The sequence below is a fragment of the Muscardinus avellanarius genome (genome assembly GCF_963383645.1).
Source record: "Muscardinus avellanarius genome assembly, chromosome: 19".
Lineage (NCBI taxonomy): Eukaryota > Metazoa > Chordata > Mammalia > Rodentia > Gliridae > Muscardinus > Muscardinus avellanarius.
In genome coordinates, this window is record NC_137805.1 from 18772477 (window position 1) to 18793522 (window position 21046).

Genomic DNA, 21046 nt, shown 5'->3' on the forward strand with positions numbered 1-21046 from the left:
GCAAGGAAACCGCTGAACCCAACCCACATGGCTGGCACAGGGAAGACTCTTCTCAGGTTGGGGACTCAGCCTGGGGAGCTGGCTGGGTGGGGGATTGTAGCAGGGGGTGTTTGGGGCCAGGGCTGATGCTGAGTAGACTGAGAAGCAGGCACCACAAAGCTGGTCCCTCTCCGAGCTCTGGGGCCGGGAAGGCCCTTCCCGGCTGTTCTCTGCGAAGGCTTTTGTGCCCCACGGAGACCGATCACGGGATGGGGCTGCCCCGGGAAGGAGGTGGTTCTGTCTTGGCTTGATGACTCTCTGGCCTAGAGCAACAGGAAGGATGCTCAATTGTGAATAGCCAAAATGGACATCAAGGCTCCCAGACGGAGCAATGGGCATCTGAGTCCCGGGGAGAGAGACCTGGGCAGCACCTGACAGTGTCCACTACAGCGCGAAGGGGCCTGGCCCCCAATCGGAGGAGGCCCCGCCAGAAGACTGAGGCTTTCTCTCTGAGTGGCTCACAAGGTACAAGTAATGAAATGCGTGGCCTTATTATCCTGAATAGAGCCGTGTGTGTGTGTGTGTGTGTGTGTGTGAGTGTGTGTGTGTGTGTGTGAGTGTGTGAGAGAGAGAGAGAGAGAGAGAGAGAGAGAGAGAGAGAGAGAGGGAGGGAGAGAGACAGACACTAAGAATCAAACTCAAGGGCATTCTACTTCCAAAACACACTCCAAGCCCTTTTTATTATTATTATTTTAAAACAGGGTCTTATTAGATTGCTAAGAGTCGCCCTATGTTGCTGAGGCTGTCCTCAAACCTGTGATCCTCTTATGGCAGCCTCCCAAGTACTAAGATGGCAGGCATGTACCACCACACCTGGCTCTCAAGTAGAGCCTTTTTCTAAAACAGGAGTTGTTGCTTAATTAACATCTTAGTTTGGAGGCGCTTCAGAAAAAGGGACAAAGAGCCGGGCGTGGTGGGCGCGCTGGGAATCCCGGCACTCGGGAGGCTGAGACAGGAGGATCGCGGTTCACGGCCAGCCTCAGCTACTTAGGCCCTTTGCAACTCAGTGAGAGCCTGTTTCAAAATAAAGAAAAAAATAGGGCTGGGAGTGTAGCTCGGAGGTAGAATATCCCTGGGTTCCATCCCCAGTACTGCAGAAAGAAAGAAAGAAAGAAAGAAAGAAAGAAAGAAAGAAAGAAAGAAAGAAAGAAAGAGAGGGAAAAAGAGAAAAAGTTAAAAATGGGGCAAATCCAGACAGATGTGTTTTCTGGCGGGTAATTTGCCATGGGTGGGAGAGGAGCCCCCTCTTAGTTCAGGAGTGCCCTGCCACGCAGGGGCCTGCTCAGAGGGACAGTCCCTGCGCCCCAAGGCAGGCTGGGCTCCGGGGACTGGTCCCATTCCCCAGGGAGGGAGCCCCGGTGAAAGAACATGTCCAAACAGCAGACAAGGAAGGAAAAACCCACCTCAGACAAAGACCAAGAGAGTAAACACAGGCGTGAATAAGACAGCCTCTTACCTCTATAGTGACGGCGTCACAGCTAGAACTCACTGGAATTCCGGCTCAGCGCAGGACCCAGCGTTCGCTCGTGGACACCACAGTTCTCCCACGTCACGGGGAAGCTCTGGGCCAGCTCCGATCTCCTTCTCCTCAGCTTCCTCAAACCGGAGGGTGCGTGCAGAGCCGGCTCTTGGCACCCCTGCCTGTCCCCTTCTCCTGGCTTAGATGCTGCCGCCCCGGCCTCCCAGTGAGTCCTCCCGGGGCCTTCAACCAGACCTGGAGGTACCGTGTACCCCCAAACCGAGGTAAGTGGCCGACAGCCCAGGAGGACCCTGCAGAAGCTCTCCCCTACAGACACAGTGCGACCCGCTCCGTTCATAAACGCTTCATGAGCTACCCATCCCACGCATGTCTAACACATGTTCTATAAAAGAAACAAAATGTAAATGTATTAATTTCATTAAAATAGAGAAAATAAGGGGACTAACAGCCACCGACTTGCCTCCCTCTGTTTCCCAGAATTTTCCACGGTGAGGTCATCTAACTCTTACCACGACTCTACTTTGAAGGTGAAGACACGGCAGGGTGGTGACGTTGGGTCTCAGTGAGGGGCAGAGCCTAGATCCCAACCTCAGGCTTTGGAGCTAATAAAAAGCTTAGACTCGTGGGCGGGCTGGCACACGCCTGCAGTCCCAGGACTTGGGGGGCTGAGACAGGAGGGCTGCAGGTTCGTGGCCAGCCTCAGCTACTTAGTGAGGCTCTCTGCAACTTTCTGATTCAAAATAAAGAATAGAGCTGGCGCGGTGGTACACGCTTGTAATTCCAGCATTTGGGAGGCTGAGACTGGAGGATTGCAGTTTGCAGCCAGCCTCAGCTACTTAGTGAGGCCCTTTGCTACTCAGTGAGACCCTGTTTCAAAATAAAGAATAAAAAGGAATAAGAAATAGGGTTGGGGGTGTCACTTGGAGGTAGAATGCTCCTGGGTTCCATCCCCAGTACCGAAAAAAAAAAAAAAAGAATAAAATAGGGCTGGAGGTATAGCTCCGAGGTAGAATTTCCCTGGGTTCAATCCCTAGTACAAAAAAATAAAATAAAATTTAGACTCACTTCAGCATGATGGTGCACACCTGAAATCTTAGTACTTAGGAGGCTGAGACAGGAGGGGAGAGGGTTTGAGGGCAGCTCTAGCAATTTGGCGAGACCCTTAGAAATCTAGCAAAACTCTGTTTTAAATTAAGAAATGAAATAGAGCCAGCTGTGGTGGTGCACGCTTGTATGTAATCCCAGCACTTGGGAGGCTAAGATAGGAGGATCACAAGTTCAAAGCCAGACTCAGCAACCTAGTAAGACCCTGGTTTGAAATAAAACTAAAAAAAAAAAAAAAAAAAAAAAATAGGGCTGGGACACCCCTGGGTTCAATCCCCAACCACAAAGAAAAAAAAGGAAATGAAGAAATAAAAAAAATTATTTGTAGCTTGGAGGCAGAATGCCTCTGAGTTCAAGCCCTACTAGTCAATGTTCTGAGTTTGAGATTCATATGCATTTTGAGATCTATAAGATCCCAAAGAGATCTTGTAGATCTCTTAAAAAGGCTTCAAGAGAATGTGTAGCCCCTCTCTGTGCTAGCTCCACAATGACACACACACACACACACACACACACACACACACACACTGCTCTTGCCATGGCGAACAGCCCTGATCACATCTGGTCACACAATTCTCCTACCTTCCCTGCAGCTTGAGTGCTAGAAACACGCAGGGAAGCCCTGGAGGCAGCAGGAGGGAGGGCCCAGAAACGAAGCACCCCATTTTCACTACAGTGGAGGGCAGCTAAATCAGGCCTAAAGTGACCCCAGGATGCAGGCCCAGACCTGTCTTCAAATACCACTGAACCCGTTTCCTGCGATTGCCCGGGCAATTCCATAACCCTCGGCACGGCCACAGATCACCTAGAAACGGAGATAAAAGTGTGCCAGGTCCACTCTGCCCGAACCAGTTGGCTGTTGCTGCGGACAGGAACACAGGTCCCGCACACGCTGCCGCCAGCTGGCCCCACGCGGCTGGCTGGGCTCTGTTCTGGGGAACGGGAACGTATTTGCAGGAGGGAGATTAAGCCCAGCAGAGCCAGGGCCAGCTGGAGGGGTCATCATGCAAAACAGGAGGGACAGCGTCCCTGGTGCTACCTGTCCCCGGGCTGAGCATCTCCCGGCCTGACAGATCCTGGTGTGGTGGTCCACTCTGCCCACCTCCAAATGGCTGGGCGGCCTGCGGAACTCACCCGTGTTCACCCATCCGCAGCCTTGCAACCTCTTCAGCACTACCGCTGACCCTCAGGCCCCCAGGACCTTTGAACTTCTGGTTGCTACCTAGAAATACTGAATAATGTTTCAGTGTTTGTCATTGTTATTCATATTAACTTGTGTGTACATTTAGGTTGCCTTAACACTGTCTTCTAAAAACAGTATAACCTTTATACAAATGGATGAACATTAAGCATTTTTACCAGATACTTAAAAATAAAAAAATCTGGCAAAGTTCCCAAAGCACACAAATTGAGATCTCCTCAAGAGATGTCCATGTGCGACTTTTAAAAATAAACAAGACCTATGAGTCCCATAAGAACATTTGTATCTGTTCTTTTAGTCTTAGTAGTGACTTGGTAGTATTTTATAGCAAAAAAAAAAGACTTTTAATAGCATTGTATGCAGCCCTGTAGTTTTAAAATCATGTCGAACTTGTTAAGAACATGAAATGAGCTTTGTATTTTGCAGTACATATATAGGTATCTAGGTATGTATGTATTTATGTGCATATATGCATATATATTTTGGAATATACATATATACATATGTGTACACAAAACAAAAATCAACTCAAATATAGCAGTTTGGATCTTAACAATTATGATCACAAAAGGCTAATGCAATAAAGTTTTCTTTCATCTGATTTCTGGGACTTTAAGGAGGATGAGCAAAGTGGTTTTCTTTCTTTCCTTTACCTCCTCCCTCTGCTTTTTATTCTCTTGACAAGATTTGAACAATATTACCCTTCTTGCAAGTCCCATCTGGGAGAAAGGCAGCCCTGGGCTCTGCAGGGGGGACTGCCCAGGCTTTCCTCTCTAAGTTCTTGGCAATTACATGTCAGGAACAGCAACCATCCAGCAATCAATCGCTAAACCACAGCGAGCCCTCCAGTGCCCACGTCTTTCTCAAGCCCTCGGGAATGTGAGGATTTTACTGGCTCTGCCGTCTTGAGACCTGAGTTATTTAACATTGTTAAAGTCAAGTTCAACTGGCCTGCCCTTGGGTCACGTGATTCTGCTGACTCCCTCCCGCCTCTGGGTGTAGGTCCCTGCGCCTCTCAAGTCCTGAACTCCATCTTTGGCCATCTTTGTCCCTGCATGTGCAGGGAACTAAGTCAGTCTCTGGCCCCACGCTGGCCCTAGCTAACTGGGCAAATGGCAGCAGGTAATCTGAGGCTGCGACCTTCATCCCCGGTGCAAGGTCGGGAAGACAGAGGGGTCTTTACAGACTCCAAACCTCAGGCAGTGTGCTCCTTCCTCAGGGTCTCCAAGAGGGCCCCAAAACGCTCAGGCAGCTTCAAAGACTGGGACTGAAACAGGTTTCCCTGGTTATGGTGGGGGTCCACAGAGGTGAGGCTCCGCCAGCTTTTCCTCTCTCTGCCTGGAAAACCGTTTCAGGGAAGAAGTGTCATCTCTTCCCTTCTGAGTTTCCCTTAAAACAGAGATTCTCAAACTTTAATGCACACTAGAATCCCCTAGACAGTTCTTAAAAATCCCAAGGTCAGGCTGCAGCCCAGACAAGGTTTAGCTACAACCTCTGGGGCTGGGTCCCAGGATCAAGATCTTCTGAGGCTCCTTCGCCCATCGGGGAGAAATTTTAAAAGAACTCTGCAAAATAGGACAGGCTCAAATGGTCTCTATTGATAATGTAAGACCTACATGTTGACTCTAGATGTCTCTGTAGCTGCCTGTTGCAGGGAGGAAGAGCACTCACCCCTACGCTGGTGATGCGGGTCTTTTCCTGCTTGCAATCTGCAGACCCTGTCTAATATTTTCCATACCAGGCAATGAGATCACAAACTCCAAAACACTAAATCAAAACCGGAGGCTTTACGGGTCTTCAATAAAACGCCATAGCCCATACACTAGGGGGAGGGAAAAGAAAATTAAAACCATCACTGAACTGTGGATATATTATATAGATGTATACATGTGTATGTGTGTGCGTGTGTGTGTGTGTGTGTGTGTGACTGAGATGTTGCTGCAATTTAAGAGAAAAGAATACCCAAGAATAATTAGTTAAAAGTGATGGGGTAGGCAGGCAATAAAAAGTCACAAGTGAAAATCCCATCTGTGTCTTAAAGAAACAATTTCTGAACAATAAAAACGATGCAAGTGCCGTTGTGGGGAGAAATAACAGAGATCGTATATGAAAAATTAAATATCAGGAGGGAGTGCCTGCTCGGATAAGAATATGCATTCCAGAGTCGTTTAGGACTTCTGAGTTTACGTAAAACGAACTGACCTGCACCTAGGAAGGGAGCCTTTCGTCCCAAACGGCAGTGCTGCGGAATAATATGCTGTCTGCGAAAAATAAAATTGTTAACATCTAATTATGAATCCTAATTTTAATCATGGAAGAAATGGTAACCCCGAACGGGGGCCGTACCTCTATGTCACTGCGGCTTTGCAAGAGGGCAGCTGGGCACTGGTCCACCCGCAGCCTTTAGTTTTCGGTGGCAGATCTAACATACCAACCATTCCACAACTCTAACCACCCCGATTCCCAGGCTTAAATTGTGCTCCTTGTGCTGAAGATTGGAGAAGGCCCATCTTTAATAGAACATCAGGCAAGCCCAAGCACACAAGAACTGGTCGGACGTTGTCTTTAATCAAGACAAAGGGCTCCAAACGTTCCTGTTGGCTTCTAACTAGCCCAGTCTCCAAGTTCTGTGTCCAATGTAGGAGCAGAACTGTTTAAAGCGTCCCCGTGCGTCCAAGGGCGGTGTGCTCAAGCTGGTTCCAATTAGACCGGGCTGGTGTGGATATCGCATGCATTCGTGCCAATATCTGCAGCCGATCAGGGCTGATCAGCAGGCGCGTCTTTAGGAAACCCTGGCCAGCACTCCTGCGTCTGCCAGTTGCACCCTCTCCGCGTGAGTGTTCCCTCTTCCTTGTCTCTTCCTTGTTTGGTAACCCGCGGTGAGTACTCTCAGGTATCCCTTTTGCAAGCACGCAGGAGATATGCCCCACGGACATTGAACTTTCCCAAACACTTCTATTTTAACATCGCCATTCAGACGCTTAGCACTGTTGCATAAACAATTTTTGAGAGCTCACTGCAAAGGTGAAATTTCTGACCAGTGTCTGGAGTCTCCTGCCTGTTTTTAAGTCGGTGGGATGAAATTAAACAGATCGGATTGTACAGCAGGGACAAGAGAAAATGGAGGTTTATGCGACTTGTTCGCTGGGGGAGAAAGTAGGAAGACACAGGGCCAAGGGAACTCTGGACTGGGCTCAGGTGAGGATGTGCACACCGGAATGATGAGATCCCCAAAGGCCCAGAGAAACCACTTCTTCCTATAAAAGGCACCGGCTTCCGTAGTCTGTGTATTTATTTATTTCATACTGGGGACTGAACCCAGGGAGGGTCTGCCTCAGAGCTACACCCCCCAGCCCTTTTTATTTTTATTTTGAAAAGGGGTCTTGAGAAGTTGCTGAGGCTGCCTTTGGAACCTGCCTGTAGTTTATTTTATCACCCAAAGGCAACATTTAAAATGTTTTTAGCCTAAAAACAACATTATGCCATAATTGCAGCAGTCAGGATCCTGCATCTCAGTGTAGAAAGTGTGTTAGACCTTCCTTCGCAACGCCCAATTTCTCCTGGTTTATTTCTCCTGGGAGTTTCGCTTCAAATATCTCTTCTGATTTTTATTTCCCCCTTTTGCTTCTGAATGGAATCAAGGGGTTCTGGCTACCAGCATTTTGCCACGCGAGAAAACATCCATCTATCCTTATTTATTCATTTTATTTGAGAAAAATGAAAAAAACATTTTTTGCTTTGCTTCTCCCCTGCATCTCCAAGCGGGTGGGGCGAAGGGAGCTGCTTCTCACCGCTGAGGCCCGACCCGCTTTTAATAGTGGACATCCCCAGGCTGAAAGCGGTGGAAACCTAGGCGAGGGGCAGACTTCAACCCCACGCTCACAGCGAACCAGGGGAACGCAGGCCCACGCCGCAGCGCCAGAGCCTACGGGTTTCTTTAATACTGATTGTCTTGAACACCTTCCCTCGGGCTTGGGAGCCTGAGAGCAGGTGTTCCTTGCATCCCCCCAGACAGTCCCGCCCTGGGTGGCAGGGCTCACAGGGCCGTCTCCAGGAGGGTCCTTCTCCCTAGACACTCTTCCCTAGACGCTGGGGTCAGTCCCCAGGGGTCAGCTCTGGCTCTGGCCCTCCCACGGTTTGTGCACTCCCTCCCGGCCTGCATTTCCCTCCCCTGGCCCGGCTCCTGTTCCCAGCCAGCCAGGGCTCAGTTTTCCCTTTTTTGTTAACCAGTTTTCCTGTTCCCAGATGTTTCCCCATGGCCAACTACTTCTCTGTTCTCTTTTTACCATTTTTAAATGATTTTAATACGTGGTATGGTGGCGGCTCCTTTGCATAATAGGGTGTCTGTGGGGTGTCACTGTGGCCCCACAATACAGCCCGTGTGTGTGTGTGTGTGTGTGTGTGTGTGTGTGTGTGTGTGTGTTGTGGGGGGGCACTGGAGACTGAACCCAGGGCCATTCTACCTCTGAGCTATGCCCCCAGCCCTACTTTATTTTCACTTGGACAGAGGGACTCACTAGGCTGATGAGTCCCCCAATTTGCTGTCCTCGAACCTCGATCTCGGTTCAGCCTCCCAAGTACTGGAGTTACAAGCATGCACTACCAAGCCAGGCCCCTGCGCTGCTTTTTTAGAAGGTAAATTTAAAAAGAAAACTAAGGCTCGGTCTGTTTGTCTTTGATTTCCAAGTACAGGACTCATGGCCCAGTGCTCTTACAAACCGCACAGGCGTGGGGACTGCTCAGGGCCAGGACGCGCGGAGCAGAAGGCTCGGCAGCGGTCTCGGGACGGCTGACCCAGGATGCTCGCCCAGCCTGCGGGCTGGCGTCCCCGGTGCGCAATAGGCCCGGGCTCGGCTCCTTCCCGGCAGCGCCGCCTCGGGTTTCAAGCCTTCCCGGCGCGCCGAACCGCGCACCTGCGGGACCCCATCGGACCTTCGGTTGCTTGAGTTTTCTCCAGGAGACCTTGAAACCCGCGGGTCCGCGAACATCCCGGCCCTTGGCACATTTCGTTTACACCCAAAGAGCTCCCAGAAACGGTCCCGCCAAGAGTCAAAGCGACGCCGGGAGGGTGCAGGATGGGCGGCCGCCGCTCCCGGGCTGGCCGGGCTCCGCGGCCCTGGCCCCAGCCTCGCAGCCTGGCTCGGTGGCGAAGCGCCCGCGAGTCCTCCGCGACCCTGTCCGCGGCCAGCCTCGGCCCCTGGAGGCCGCCATCCCGGGACGGAGGCCTGGGGCGCGCCGCTCGCCTCTCCTTTCTCTGCCTGGGGCGCCTGGGCCGGGGCCGGAGACGGCTCGGGGCGCTCCCCGCGGCCCTCGCCGGGCTGCAGCCGGGCTGCGCGAGCCAGTCCCCGGCGCGGGCTGCAGCCGCTGGACGCCCTCTTCGCTTTGTGCCAGCCGCGCCCGGGCGCGCAAAGCTCCCGGAGCCAAACCCTAGCCAAGCCCGACGCCCACCCCGCGAGCCCTTTACCTCTCGGCCCTCCGCGCAGCCGGCCGGGGAGAGGGACGGCCGCGTCCCGAGCAGTGGAAGGGACCTTCCTTCTCCCGGCGCAACCCCACCTTGGGGGTCTCCCCGAGCCGGCCAGCTGCGCGCGGGGCCGACAGGGGGCGACAAACTGCAGGGTTTTCCTGGAGGCCCGGCGGAGCCCGGGGCGCCCAGCCGGCTCGCCTTTGGGCCGGAGAGGGGGACGGGGGTGAGGGGAGGCCCCGCGGCTTCCGCTGTCTCCCAGGCGCACCCCCATTATTCCCACAGCCCTCTGCCCCAGCCAGGGGCAGCCCTCCCCGGAGAGAGGGTCGTCTTAGGGCCTCTACCTTGCTGCAGCACCCCGCGCTCTGCAGGCAGAAGTGGGCTGGACGGCTCCCCGAAAGGGGACTTGGGGCGAACCGGCCTCCGGGCTGCACCTCTGCTCCTCGGCCACGGAGGAAGGAAAGCCTTAGCTGCTCTGTGGAATCATGGGGCGCTCTGGGGGGTGGGTGCTGACCTTCTACCGCCTGCCCCCTTCTTGGTATCCCTTGCCTGCCTTCAATCCGAGCAGGAACCCCTAGAACAGGGCCCAAGATCCCAGAGAGAGCTGCGGGTGTGTGTTGGGGGCACCCCAGACCCCTGGGCCCTGTCCTCAGCTGATGGCTTCCTAAAACCCCTCCATCGACTCGCCCACCTTAGTCCAAGCCATTCCCGGCCCTCGCCCCAGGCTGCTCTCCCACGTGGGGGTACCCGCTCCCGTCCTGTACCCTCTGGCCAGCGCACTGGCCCCCAAGTCCTCCCCGCCGGTGGCCTCCCTGAGGCTGCACAGCTCTGCTAACGGGTAAGGGTCAGATAGTCTGAAGCCGGGTTTTCTTTTCCCGTAAATAATTCTTGCCCAAGGCTCCGGCCCCAGCACCCCGGGCCTTGCGCACCCCCCTAGGGCGCAGGATGAAGGGCCAGGCCCCCCTGAGAAGCGGGGTCGGGTGGGTGGGAGCCAGCGTGCCCTCTGGCCCCGCAGCAGGGGGAAGAGCAGTGAGGGCCCCCTTCTGAAAGGCGAGGCTGCGCCGCGCGCCTGGCGTCCATCTGCCCCGCACAGCATCACTGCGCAGGCGCTGGTGAGCCGCCGGGGTCCCTGACCCTAGGGGGGCGCGTGTGTTTGGGGAAGAAGCCTTTTCCTGCTTTCTGGGGAGTCTTGTGAGCACTTGGGAGAACTGGGAGCCATGACGGTTCCCGGTGTCCCTCGTGGGGCCTGCTCACTCTGCGTTCAGACCCCTTACTGCTCCTGGGGCCAGTTCAGGTGCGGCGCGGCAGGCCCCCTCCCCGTGCCCGCGCCCCCCGCCGCTCGGCGAGGCCGGGGCTGCTGCGGTGAGCCACGCAGGCCAAGAGGTCCGCGTGCGCTTTGCTGGCGGGGGAGGGAGAGCGGGCGTCTACACCGGGATCAAAAGAGCGGGCGTCTACACCGGGACCAAACCGTCCAGAACCGCGCCGGCCGCGCTTAAGGGAGGAGCGAGGGCAGCCGGGCCTTAGCGGTCAGCGCGGGGGGCTGCCGGGCGGGCCGGGGAGAGGGGCTGCCCGGGGTCTGCAGCCCCAGCCCGCTGGACCTGCCCCGCAGCAGGTGGGATCCGCCTCCCGCAGCGCCGGGGGGGGGGCGCGTGCTGCTGGAGGGCCTGGCCCCCTCTCGGCCCCCTCTCGGCCATCCAGTCGCCCCTCTGCGCCGAGGAAGGGCTGGGGTCAGACATTTCGTAAAGGTTGCCTGGGGAGGGGCAGGTCTGGGGAGTGGGCCAGGAATGGGGCTCCCCAGCTGTCAGCGCCGCCGCGGAGGCACCAGCAGGACCCCCAGGCTCCCCTCCCGCGTCCCACCTGGTGCTGGCCGGCACCCCGTGTGTGTGCGCGCGTGTGTGCGCACGTGTGTGCGCGCGTGTGCGTGCACGCGCGCGGGGGTGGGCTGCGCAGGCGGCGGGGGCCGGGGGAGGACGCGGAGGCCGAGCTGGGGGCGGGGAGGGGGCGCCGGGGCGCGGCGGCGGGAGCCAATGAGCGGCCCACTCGCGCGTCTGCGGCGTGACCGCGGAGATTGACGTGGAGGACACGTCAAATGGGTTCCCGCACGCCGGGCGGCCTCCCGGTCAGACGAATTTCTCCCAATCGGATGAAGTTCAGGCCGGGGCCGGGGGCGCGGGCGTGGAGAGCGAGCGCGGCGGCGGCGGCGGCGGGCCGGGGGGCGCACGGCCCTGCGCGGGGCCCCCTCTATGCCTGCGCGGCGGCGGCGCCCGAGCTCCCCCGGCCCGCGCCATGGGTAAGGGGCGCGCGGGGGGCGCGGGCGAGCGCTGCCGCCTCGGCCCCGGGTCCCGCGGGCGCTCCCCAGGTCGGGGAGGGGTCCCCGGGGCGCGGGGGGCGAGCGCGGGCGGAGCGGCCGCAGAGGACCCCGCGCTGCCTGGGGGGGCCCGGGCGGCCGCCCCCCGCTCACCCGCCGGCGTTCTCCCCCTCCCGGCCCCGCGCGTCCGCAGAGCAGACCTACGGCGAGGTCAACCAGCTGGGCGGCGTGTTCGTCAATGGCCGCCCCCTGCCCAACGCCATCCGCCTGCGCATCGTGGAGCTGGCCCAGCTGGGCATCCGGCCCTGCGACATCAGCCGGCAGCTGCGCGTGTCCCACGGCTGCGTGAGTAAGATCCTGGCGCGCTACAACGAGACGGGCTCCATCCTGCCCGGGGCCATCGGGGGCAGCAAGCCCCGCGTCACCACGCCCAACGTGGTGAAGCACATTCGGGACTACAAGCAGGGCGACCCCGGCATCTTCGCCTGGGAGATCCGCGACCGGCTGCTGGCCGACGGCGTCTGCGACAAGTACAACGTGCCCTCGGTGAGCTCCATCAGCCGCATCCTGCGGAACAAGCTGGGCAGCCTGGCGCAGCCCGGGCCCTACGAGGCCAGCAAGCAGCCGCCGCCGCCGCCGGCGCTGCCCTACAACCACATCTACCAGTACCCCTACCCCAGCCCGGCGTCGCCCGCCGGCGCCAAGATGGGCAGCCACCCCGGGGTGCCGGGCCCCGCGGGCCACGTCAGCATCCCGCGGGCCTGGCCCTCGGCGCATTCGGTCAGCAACATCCTGGGCATCCGGACGTTTATGGAGCAAACAGGTCAGTGAGGCGCCCTCCGCCGCCCCCTGGCGCGGGGCGGGACGGGCGGGCGGGCAGGCGGGCGAGGGGTCCCCGGAGCCGCCTTTCTCCTCCAACTGGTTCTGGGAGAGAGCTCGGGGCTGTCAGGGAAGCTGGAGGTCCAGGGCCTCCTGTGGAGTCCTCGGACATATTGAACATTTTATGACAAATATGGAAAGTATTTCCCAAGTGGAGGAGCGGGCGTCGGCCACAGGCGCGGAGGCCTGAAATCTCACCTTTTCATTTCTTGCAAAAAGAATGCCAACCCCTATCGCCAGATCTACGCCAGATAAACCGCCGGTGGTAGGAGACCCTTAGCTTCCCGGATCCCTCCGTTCCCCGGGGCTCCGCCGACCCTCCCAGGCCCAGGGGCTCTCTGGAGTAAAAGGGAAAGAGGCCCCGGGTCTCGTGGGGTGGCCTAGATCTCCTTCCGGCAGATCCGAGGGTCTGCAGTTAGGTCGGCAGGTGACTGAGACTCCTTTGCTTGGGATAAAAACACAGTCAGCTGTTAGACACCTCTGGCAGGGCGAAAGCGGGAGGCTGGGGCAGCCACGGTGCCTGGCTGGAAAGGGATGTACCAGGGCCCAAACCGGTCCCTGCTCCGCGGCCTCAGCCTCCAGTAACTTCAGACAGGAGGGAGAGGTGGGCGTACTCCTATGCTAAGAGACACCGCTGCAGGGTAGGAAGCCGAATCCTTGGTTGGCCCTAGAGAAAGAGATGGAATGCTTTTACCCTCCGCGGGCCCGGGGTTTCTCCCGGGGGCTCCTAACCCAATCTGGGCCGACTCCGGGGACCAAAGCTTTCCCTAGAGCGCTGCAGAGGCGGCTGGGAAGTGAGCGCCACACTCCTGCTCAGATCCGCTGGACAAGCAGCAGCTGTGTGGCAGGGGCCGGCGGGCAGAGGGCTGATGCCTCTTTTGGAAGACCAGGGATGTTCCTGGAGGCAGTGCAGGGTAGAATTGTCTTCTACCTATCTCAACAACCCTTAGTGGTTATTGAGATGGTAAGAAATCAACACAGTTTCCACAAGGCTCTGTGTATTTGAACTTGGACTTTTCTCTTTTTTTGCAGGACTGGGGATTGAACCCAGAGGAGTTCTACCTCTGAGCTACACCCTCAGCCCTATTTTTTTATTCTTTATTGTGAAACAGTTGCGGAAGGCCTCACTAAGTAGCTGAGGCGGCCACAAACCTGTGATCCTCCTGTCTCAGCCTCCCAAGTACTGAGATTACAAGCGTGAGCCACCGTGCCCGGCTGAACGGGATCTTTCTGCAGGCGCTGGGGTGGCTGCCTCAGCCCAGGGCCCCTCGCTGCCGCCGCCGCTGTTGCTGCCGCTTTTCGCGGGAAGCGGGTGGAGGGCTGGGGGTAGGAGGGAAGAGCAGGCCCCTGGGCTTCTCCTTTCTCCGCCAAGCTAGGAGTGAAAGCGAAACTCCTCTCCACTCCATCTGAGCGAGCGCTCTGGAGCATTTGACCACCTCTCGGTGTCGGTGTCGGAGGGAACGCGAGCCGCGCCCTCAGGTGCCAGCTGGGGAGCTGTGGGCACGCATGTTGACTCTGTTGACTTGGGGCGAGAGCTCCCACAAGTGCCGAGGTTTGGCTGTCCAGTATTGTATGTATGTATCTATGTATGTATGTATGTATGTATGTATTTTTGCAGTACTGGGGCTGGAACCCAGGGGCATTCTACCTCCGAGCTACACCCCCAGCCCTATTTTTTCTTCTTTATTTTGAACCAGGGTCTCCCTGAGTTGCAGAGGGCCTCACTAAGTAGCTGAGGCTGGCGGGAACCAGATCCTCCTGTCTCAGCCTTCTTTCTAATCCGTCTGTATCCCGCAGGGGCCCTGGCCGGGAGCGAAGGCACAGCTTATTCCCCCAAAATGGAAGACTGGGCCAGTGTAAACCGCACAGCCTTCCCCGCCGCCTCAGCAGTGAACGGGCTTGAGAAGCCTGCCCTGGAGGCGGACATTAAATACACCCAGGTAACCCGCAGGAGGCCGGGGAGGCGGGCGGAAAGGTTGGGGTGGAAAGAATCCCTCTCGGGAAGCTCTCGGGTAGGCGGATTCCTGTGCCTGGCGGTCTGGCCAGTGAGCATCTTTGGGGCGCCCATTTCCGTCTTTTTCTCAAGCACACTAGTTTGGAGAAGGCTGGCTTCTGAGGGGATTGCTTTAACTCAGGCCAAGGTACCTGTGCTCACAGGGCTGGAAGCCTGGACCACCCAGATGGTCAGCCCCCTTCCTCTGGACTCCGACTGGGCACAGCAGGATGCCCTCGACTCTTATTATCATTCACAACATCGGAGTGAATTTTTAGAAACCACTTTGCCCAGCCTCGGGCGAGCACAACCCCAGTGCTGAGACTGGAGGGTCAAGTCCTAGGACAGCTTAGCACACTTAGCAAGACTCCGCAACCCAGAGAGACCCTGTTAGGAGACAAAAGGTAGAAAAGCTCTGTAGAATCCCGGAGTTCAATCTCCAGTACCACTCCCTCCTTAAAAAAGAAGAAGAAAAAGAAGAGTAAGACAAAGAAGAAGAGGAGGAGGAGGAAGAAAACAAAAAGAAATCACTTTGCCCAAGAGTTCTTACTAGAAAACGGAGGCCAGGCTTTGGGGAGGGAGAATTAGCCCTGCAGCAGTAGAGGCGCAGACCCCCCCCCCAATTCCCAGCCACGTGTGCGGCCAGGTCATCTGCTCTCTGCCCCCCTTCCTTGTCCCCCTTAGGCGGCCTCTGGCCTCTCCGCTGTGAGCGGCTTCCTCCCTGCCTGTGCCTACCCGGCCTCCAGCCAGCACGGCGTGTACAGCGCGGCAGGTGGCGGCTACCTGGCCCCAGGCCCACCCTGGCCACCAGCACAGGGACCCCCGCTGGCGCCCCCCGGGACTAGCGTCTCGGTGCACGGCGGGGAACTCGGAGCCTCGATGACCTTCAAGCATCCTAGCCGAGAAGGTGAGGGGCTCTGGCTCCAATGGGGGCTGGAGAGGTCAGAAATGGTGCTGGGCCAAGAAAAGGAGGGGTGGGAGACCAGGAGGAGGAGGAGGAGGGCCTAGGTGTAAATCAGCTTTTGAGTTTAATGTTAAACCTATAACTTCTCGGGCAGATTCGTTCCAAGCATGTGTCCCTAAGGACACCGGAGGTTGAGAAGGGGCCCCAGGGCTGGCCCCAGTGTGTAACGGGAGACTGGGGAACTCCTGGGGCTGGGTCTGCTTATCCCATCCTTAGCCAGTTCTCCCCCGTCTCTGGGCCTCAGTTTATCCATTAGGGGAAGAGCAGAAAGCAGCGGGCAGTCCCGCATTTCGTGGCCTGAAAAGCTTGGCTTCCATGGTGGACAGGTTCTGGCTTTGACCCTGCAGGTGTGGCTGGTCTTGCGTGTGATATCCACCTCCATGCCTTCCAAATCCCATTAAATAGTTTTGTTTTGTTTTTTTGTAGTACTGGGGATGGAACCCAGGGGCATTCTGCTTCTGAGCTGTACCCCCAGGTCTATTTTTCATTCTTTATTTGGAAACAGGGTCTCACTGAGTTGCAAAGTGCCTCACTAAGTAGCTGAGGCTGTCTTCGAGCCTGGATCCTCCTTTCTCAGCCCCCCAATGCTGTGGTTACAAGCGTGTGCCACCAGACCCAGTTAAATAATTTTTCCTTTTAAACCTGGTCTTCCTTAGATTTTTTTTTTTTTATTGTTGTGGTGGTATTGGGGATTGAATCCAGGGACACTATCACTGAGCTACCTCCCCAGCTTTTTAAACATTTTTATTTATTTGTTGTTGATATTGGAGATACAGGGTAGGACCCAGGGACATTCTACCTCCTAGCTACACCCCTAGACCGACTTCATTTTTAGTATTGAAATAGAGTCTCACTGGGTAGCTGAGGGCCTCCCTAAAGTGCTGAGATTGGCTTTGAACCCGTGATCCTCCTGTCTCAGCCTCTCAAGTACTGGGATTACCGGCCCCTATACCTTGCTTATTTTTTTTTTTTTGAAACAGGATCTTACTAAGTCATGGAGAGCCTAGTTAAGCTCCAGAGGCTTCAAACTGCGCTTCTCCTCAGCCCAGTCCTAGGACTCCAGGACTGCGGCTCCTTGAGGTCACTTTTCCTAAATCTCAAGGGGAAAGAGGAAGACATTTAACCCTGGGCCCTTAAGTCCAGACTCTTGAACTCTGTGCTTTGGGGACCGTCCCTCTGAGGGCAACTGGCAGCCAGTTCTGTCTCCGCTTCCTCTTTATAAACCCATAGAAAATTATCTCCTAATAAACCAACCAAGAGATCTGCAGAGAGGGGAAGGGGCCAGGGCCAAGGGTGTCCAACCGCAAAGAGGCCTTCTGCCAGGGCTCTGCCTCGCACCTGCTGAGGTGGGGGCACTGCGGGGCAGCGAGGGCAGGAGGGTTCCCCTGATGCAGTGCTGGGCACTATCTTTGTGTGTGTAAGCATGCAAGGCCCCGGCAGGGAACGTTCTGGGATTTGAGAATAATGCTCATCTGTGTAATTACAGACACATTTGCCAAATTACTGCCTAATTGGCCTAATTACACATTTTTCCTTAAAAGAAGGGGAATTTACAAAAATCGAGACTAATTCGAGGTCTTTAAAATTTAAGTGACAATGTAACACCATTCGTTCATTTAGAGGAAATTCCAGGATGAGGAAGTTTTTGAAGGGAGAACGTTTCGTGTGTCTGTTCACTGACACCAAAGCTTGTCTGTCGAAATCGAAACAAAAATGAAATTTGCCTCACAGCTCAAAACACGTAAGGGAGCAGGTTTTGGCCACAAATTTAAGGGATTTCTTCCTGGGCTGATTCCAAGAAGAGGAAATCTTGGAAAAAGACCCGCTGGCTTCACGGGGACAGTCGTTTCCAGTACAGCCACTTTGTCCCAGAGGCTGCCTTAAGTGAATACTGTAATGTCCCGATTCTCATATTTCTTGCAGGGTCAGGTAGAAAGATCATGAAGTGATTCAGGTTCATCATAAAAATGATTGAGCAAAATTGGCATGGTGGCACATGCCTAATATCCCCGAGTCAGGAGAATTTCAGTTCAGGGACAGCCTCAGCAAGTCCTGAGACTCTCGGGAACCTAGGGAGACCTTTCAAAATATATAAAGGCTTCAAAATAAAGGCTTTGGGTGGTCGGCGGTCGGTGGTAGCAACACACGCTGGTAGTCCCAGTACTTGGGAGGCTGAGACAGGAGACTCAAAGGGTCAAAGCCAGCCTCGGCAACTTAGCAAGGCTCTCAGCAACCTAATGAGACTCTGTTTCCAAGTAAGAAATAAAATCGGGTTGGGATGTAGCTGGGTTCGATCTACAGGACCAAAAAATAATAAAATAAAATAAATAAAAAATGCAGTAGGGCTGGGGGATGTAATTCAGAGGTACAATGCCTCTGGGTTCATTTACCAGCACCACGAAAGATAAATAGAATAAAAAATCACTTACCAAGCTGGCAGGCAAAGTGTTTGTGTCTGAGACACATAAAGAGAGTTGTTTGTTGCTTGCATACCTATACCTATTTCTACATACATCATGAGAGTTACATATAAACCTGGGTTATGGTTTTTTTTTTTTGTACTGGAATTGAAACCATCAGCATTCTACCTCTGAGCTACACCCCCAGCCCGATTTTATTTTATTTTGAAACAGGGTCTTGCTAGGTTGATGAGAGTCTCACTATTTGCTGGAGTCTGGCCTCAAACCTGAAATCCTCCTGTCAGCCTCCCAAGTACTGGGGTTATAGGTGTTTGCCATCATGCCTGGCTCTGGGTTATAAATTTTTACTCTCCTCATAGGCAGAAAAACTGACTTCAAAGATTCCTTCTCCCCAAACTCGTCTTTGAAAAGACAAAATTAAAAAAAATACCTACTGCTTATTTTCTAATAATTTATTAAGAAATTAATCTCTTCAAAGAAACCTACCTTATCAGATAATTTGCGTTCATAATTTGTCCAGTTCATAATGGGAATAGCACTTACTAAATTTCTTTTCAATAGAAAAAGTTCTTTACTGAAAGCAATTTAATATCATAAATACTCAGTAATAAAGAGAGAGAGAGAGAGAGAGAGAGAGAGAGAGAGAGAGAGAGAGAGAGAGAGAGAGGGTTTTGAATATCTACTGCAGTCACAGAACACAACGCACTCTCTCTGCACTGGCACATCCTCCAGATCCATCGGGTGCAAACGGACATCTCCACGGTTACACTAAGGAAAGCCCCTCCAAAGCCAGGTCAGCCTCACGCTCTACCAGTTTTACCTAGGAGACGGTAGTGAGTCTGGGCTCCCCATTATGTGGCAAAAGGGTGGTCTATATTTCCCATTTCCGATTCAAAACTCATTCTTGGGAATTGAGAGAAAGAGAAGCTCCGCTTCGGAACTCTGGACAGACACCTGTCCAAGTGGGTTTTCATAAGCAGAGACGACTCCTCCCCAGAGCGACAGAGGCCCCCAGCCCAGCAGAGGTTCCTCGCGAGAGCTGCAATTTGCAATGAGTTTACTGAAACCGCCAGGCCATCAAAGTTGTAAAACCCTCCTAGCAGGACCTAGAAGTACTAAAGGTTAGGAAACAACTCTGTAAGAATCCACACAAAGAAAACGTATATTTGTTAAAGGTAACCTGTAACTTGCAGCCCCACTCCACTCCCAGTTTTTTTTTCTCCAGGATTAGTTATTGGAAGGTTCTAGAAAAACAAATTTTTCCAGGCAGGGTGCTGTCCTTCCTGAGCCTTGGTCCTCTGCTGTCAGTGCAGGCTCCTTTGCCGGTCCTCTGGGGGAGACTGCGCCACAGTCTTCTCTGATCCTTCTCGGATCCACGTCCCCAGTGCGTCCTCAATCACAGTCCCGATGTTTTATTTTTAAATTTTTATTGGTGCATTGTAGTCGTACATCGTAATGGAGTTCAAGTCGGTAGAGGCTTGCAGGCACGCAGCACCCAATTCCAGTGTCTTAAAACGCCCGTTGCCCTTCCTGCTCCCCGAGCTTACTGAGCACCTACCCTAGCTTCTGTATTTTTCGGGGTCCTGGCTGGAGGGATTGCTGCAGAAGGGTCTAGAAATGTAGCAGGACCGCAGGGTGGGTCGAGTCCTCTGTATCTGCTGGCCACTTAGTTTCCAGGAGTTTCTTTGCTCACTTGTCTTACGGGCTGAGACGCCCTCTCCCTTCTCAGCCGTCTTATAAACAGGTCCTCCCTTTGAAATGTGGACAGGGTGGATAGAACAGGGCTGCACACTGCATCCCTGGACAGACAGGACCGTGTTTAGGAAGAGCTGGGAGGTGGGGACGGGCCAAGGTCGCTCTGCCCTGGAAGGGTCTTCAGAACTCTCCAGAACTCAGTGTGCTGTCCCTGTGTCCTTCCACCGCAAGGGCATCTAAGCTGCGAGAGAAAAATAACCCAGAGTTCTCTGTCACCTCAAATTAGGGGTGCTGTGCTCTCCCTTTAAAGGTGAACATATTGGGGGGGGACCAGAAAATTGAAAACAGGCTCCCATAGGTAAAAACAGCTGAGTGGCCCAGCTCAGAAGGGAAAAACAGAATTGTACGATCATGGCGACACTTTGAGTAGCAAGCTTGGGGCCCTTTCCCCCGACCCCAAATAGCAGAGCGAAGCTCAGACTCCTGCCTGGTCCTCTAAGCCCACGGTCACTTAACCTGGAGCCCCCTGCCTGCAGTGGTGAGCGCGTCTGGAAACCCAGCCTCCGGGCTGCAGAGCGGTCTGAACTCCACGTAAAGGGCGACCTCCTACCCGGGAGGGATCCGGGATGTGTGGGCAGTGGGCGGGAGTGTTAGGGGACCTGTGAGCAGAGGGGCTGGCTGAGGTCTGGGTTAGGTGTGGGAGTGGGAGTCCTGAGGGTGCTGCCAGTGTCACCTCTGTAGCCACCTGTACAATTTACCTCCTGTAGTAGCGGGTCTGGACCGGGTGGAGGGGTAAAGGGGCTGACTGTACCGGGTCTTCACTCTGAGGAGTTCATGGTGGGTGAGTTGGCTTTGCTAGGAAATCACCTGCAAGCGTGGCTCCCTTAAGCCACGTAGCACCAAGTTTTCAGTTCTCTATAGGATGGAGGGGCGGTGTGTTAAGGGGAGAGGGGAGGGCGCCAGGGCGCCCGGGTCCTTGCTCCAAGGTGTGGGGAGGGTCCAGGCTCTTGCCCAGCGGTGCCCGACGCCCTGAGTGGTGACCGACGCCCGGCGCTTCCTCCCACAGGGACCGACAGGAAGCCACCCAGCCCTGGCGGCAAGGCCACGGATGCCCTCAGCAGCTTGCACGGACTGCCCATCCCGGCCTCGACCTCCTAGGGGCAGCACTTCCCGCCCCCGCCCCAGGGGACCACGGACCTGGGGGACCCGCCGGCCCCAGCCCCGCAGTGGCGGCCTACCCGGCTCATCTCCACCTCTGCCCGCCGCCCCGCCACCCCGCCGCCCCTGGTGGCCTTCTGTCCCCGCAGCCTCCTCCCGGGGACCCTTCCACTAACCGTTGCCAGCCTCAAAGGTCTCCTCCGCCCTCCTTTATCTGTCTCCTTTGCTGCTCCCCCCTTCTCTTCCTCCTCTCCATCCCTCTTCCTATTTTTTCTCTTCTCTTCTTTCTTTCTTTCTCTCTCTCTCTCTCTCTCTCTCTCTCTCTCTCCTTCCTTTCCTCCCTC

The 21046-nt window shown here is 55.2% G+C and overlaps 1 protein-coding gene across 1 annotated transcript; it reads left to right on the top strand.

Annotated features, from left to right (window-relative positions):
• Nucleotides 1-11374: 11374 nt before the first annotated feature.
• PAX1 (paired box 1) lies at nt 11375-20702 on the top strand (the record flags this gene model as incomplete). Its single annotated transcript, XM_080716446.1, has 4 exons — nt 11375-12416; nt 14270-14412; nt 15150-15372; nt 20611-20702. 4 exons carry the CDS (start codon nt 11375-11377, stop codon nt 20700-20702), a joined length of 1500 nt encoding a protein of 499 aa, XP_080572572.1.
• Nucleotides 20703-21046: the final 344 nt, after the last annotated feature.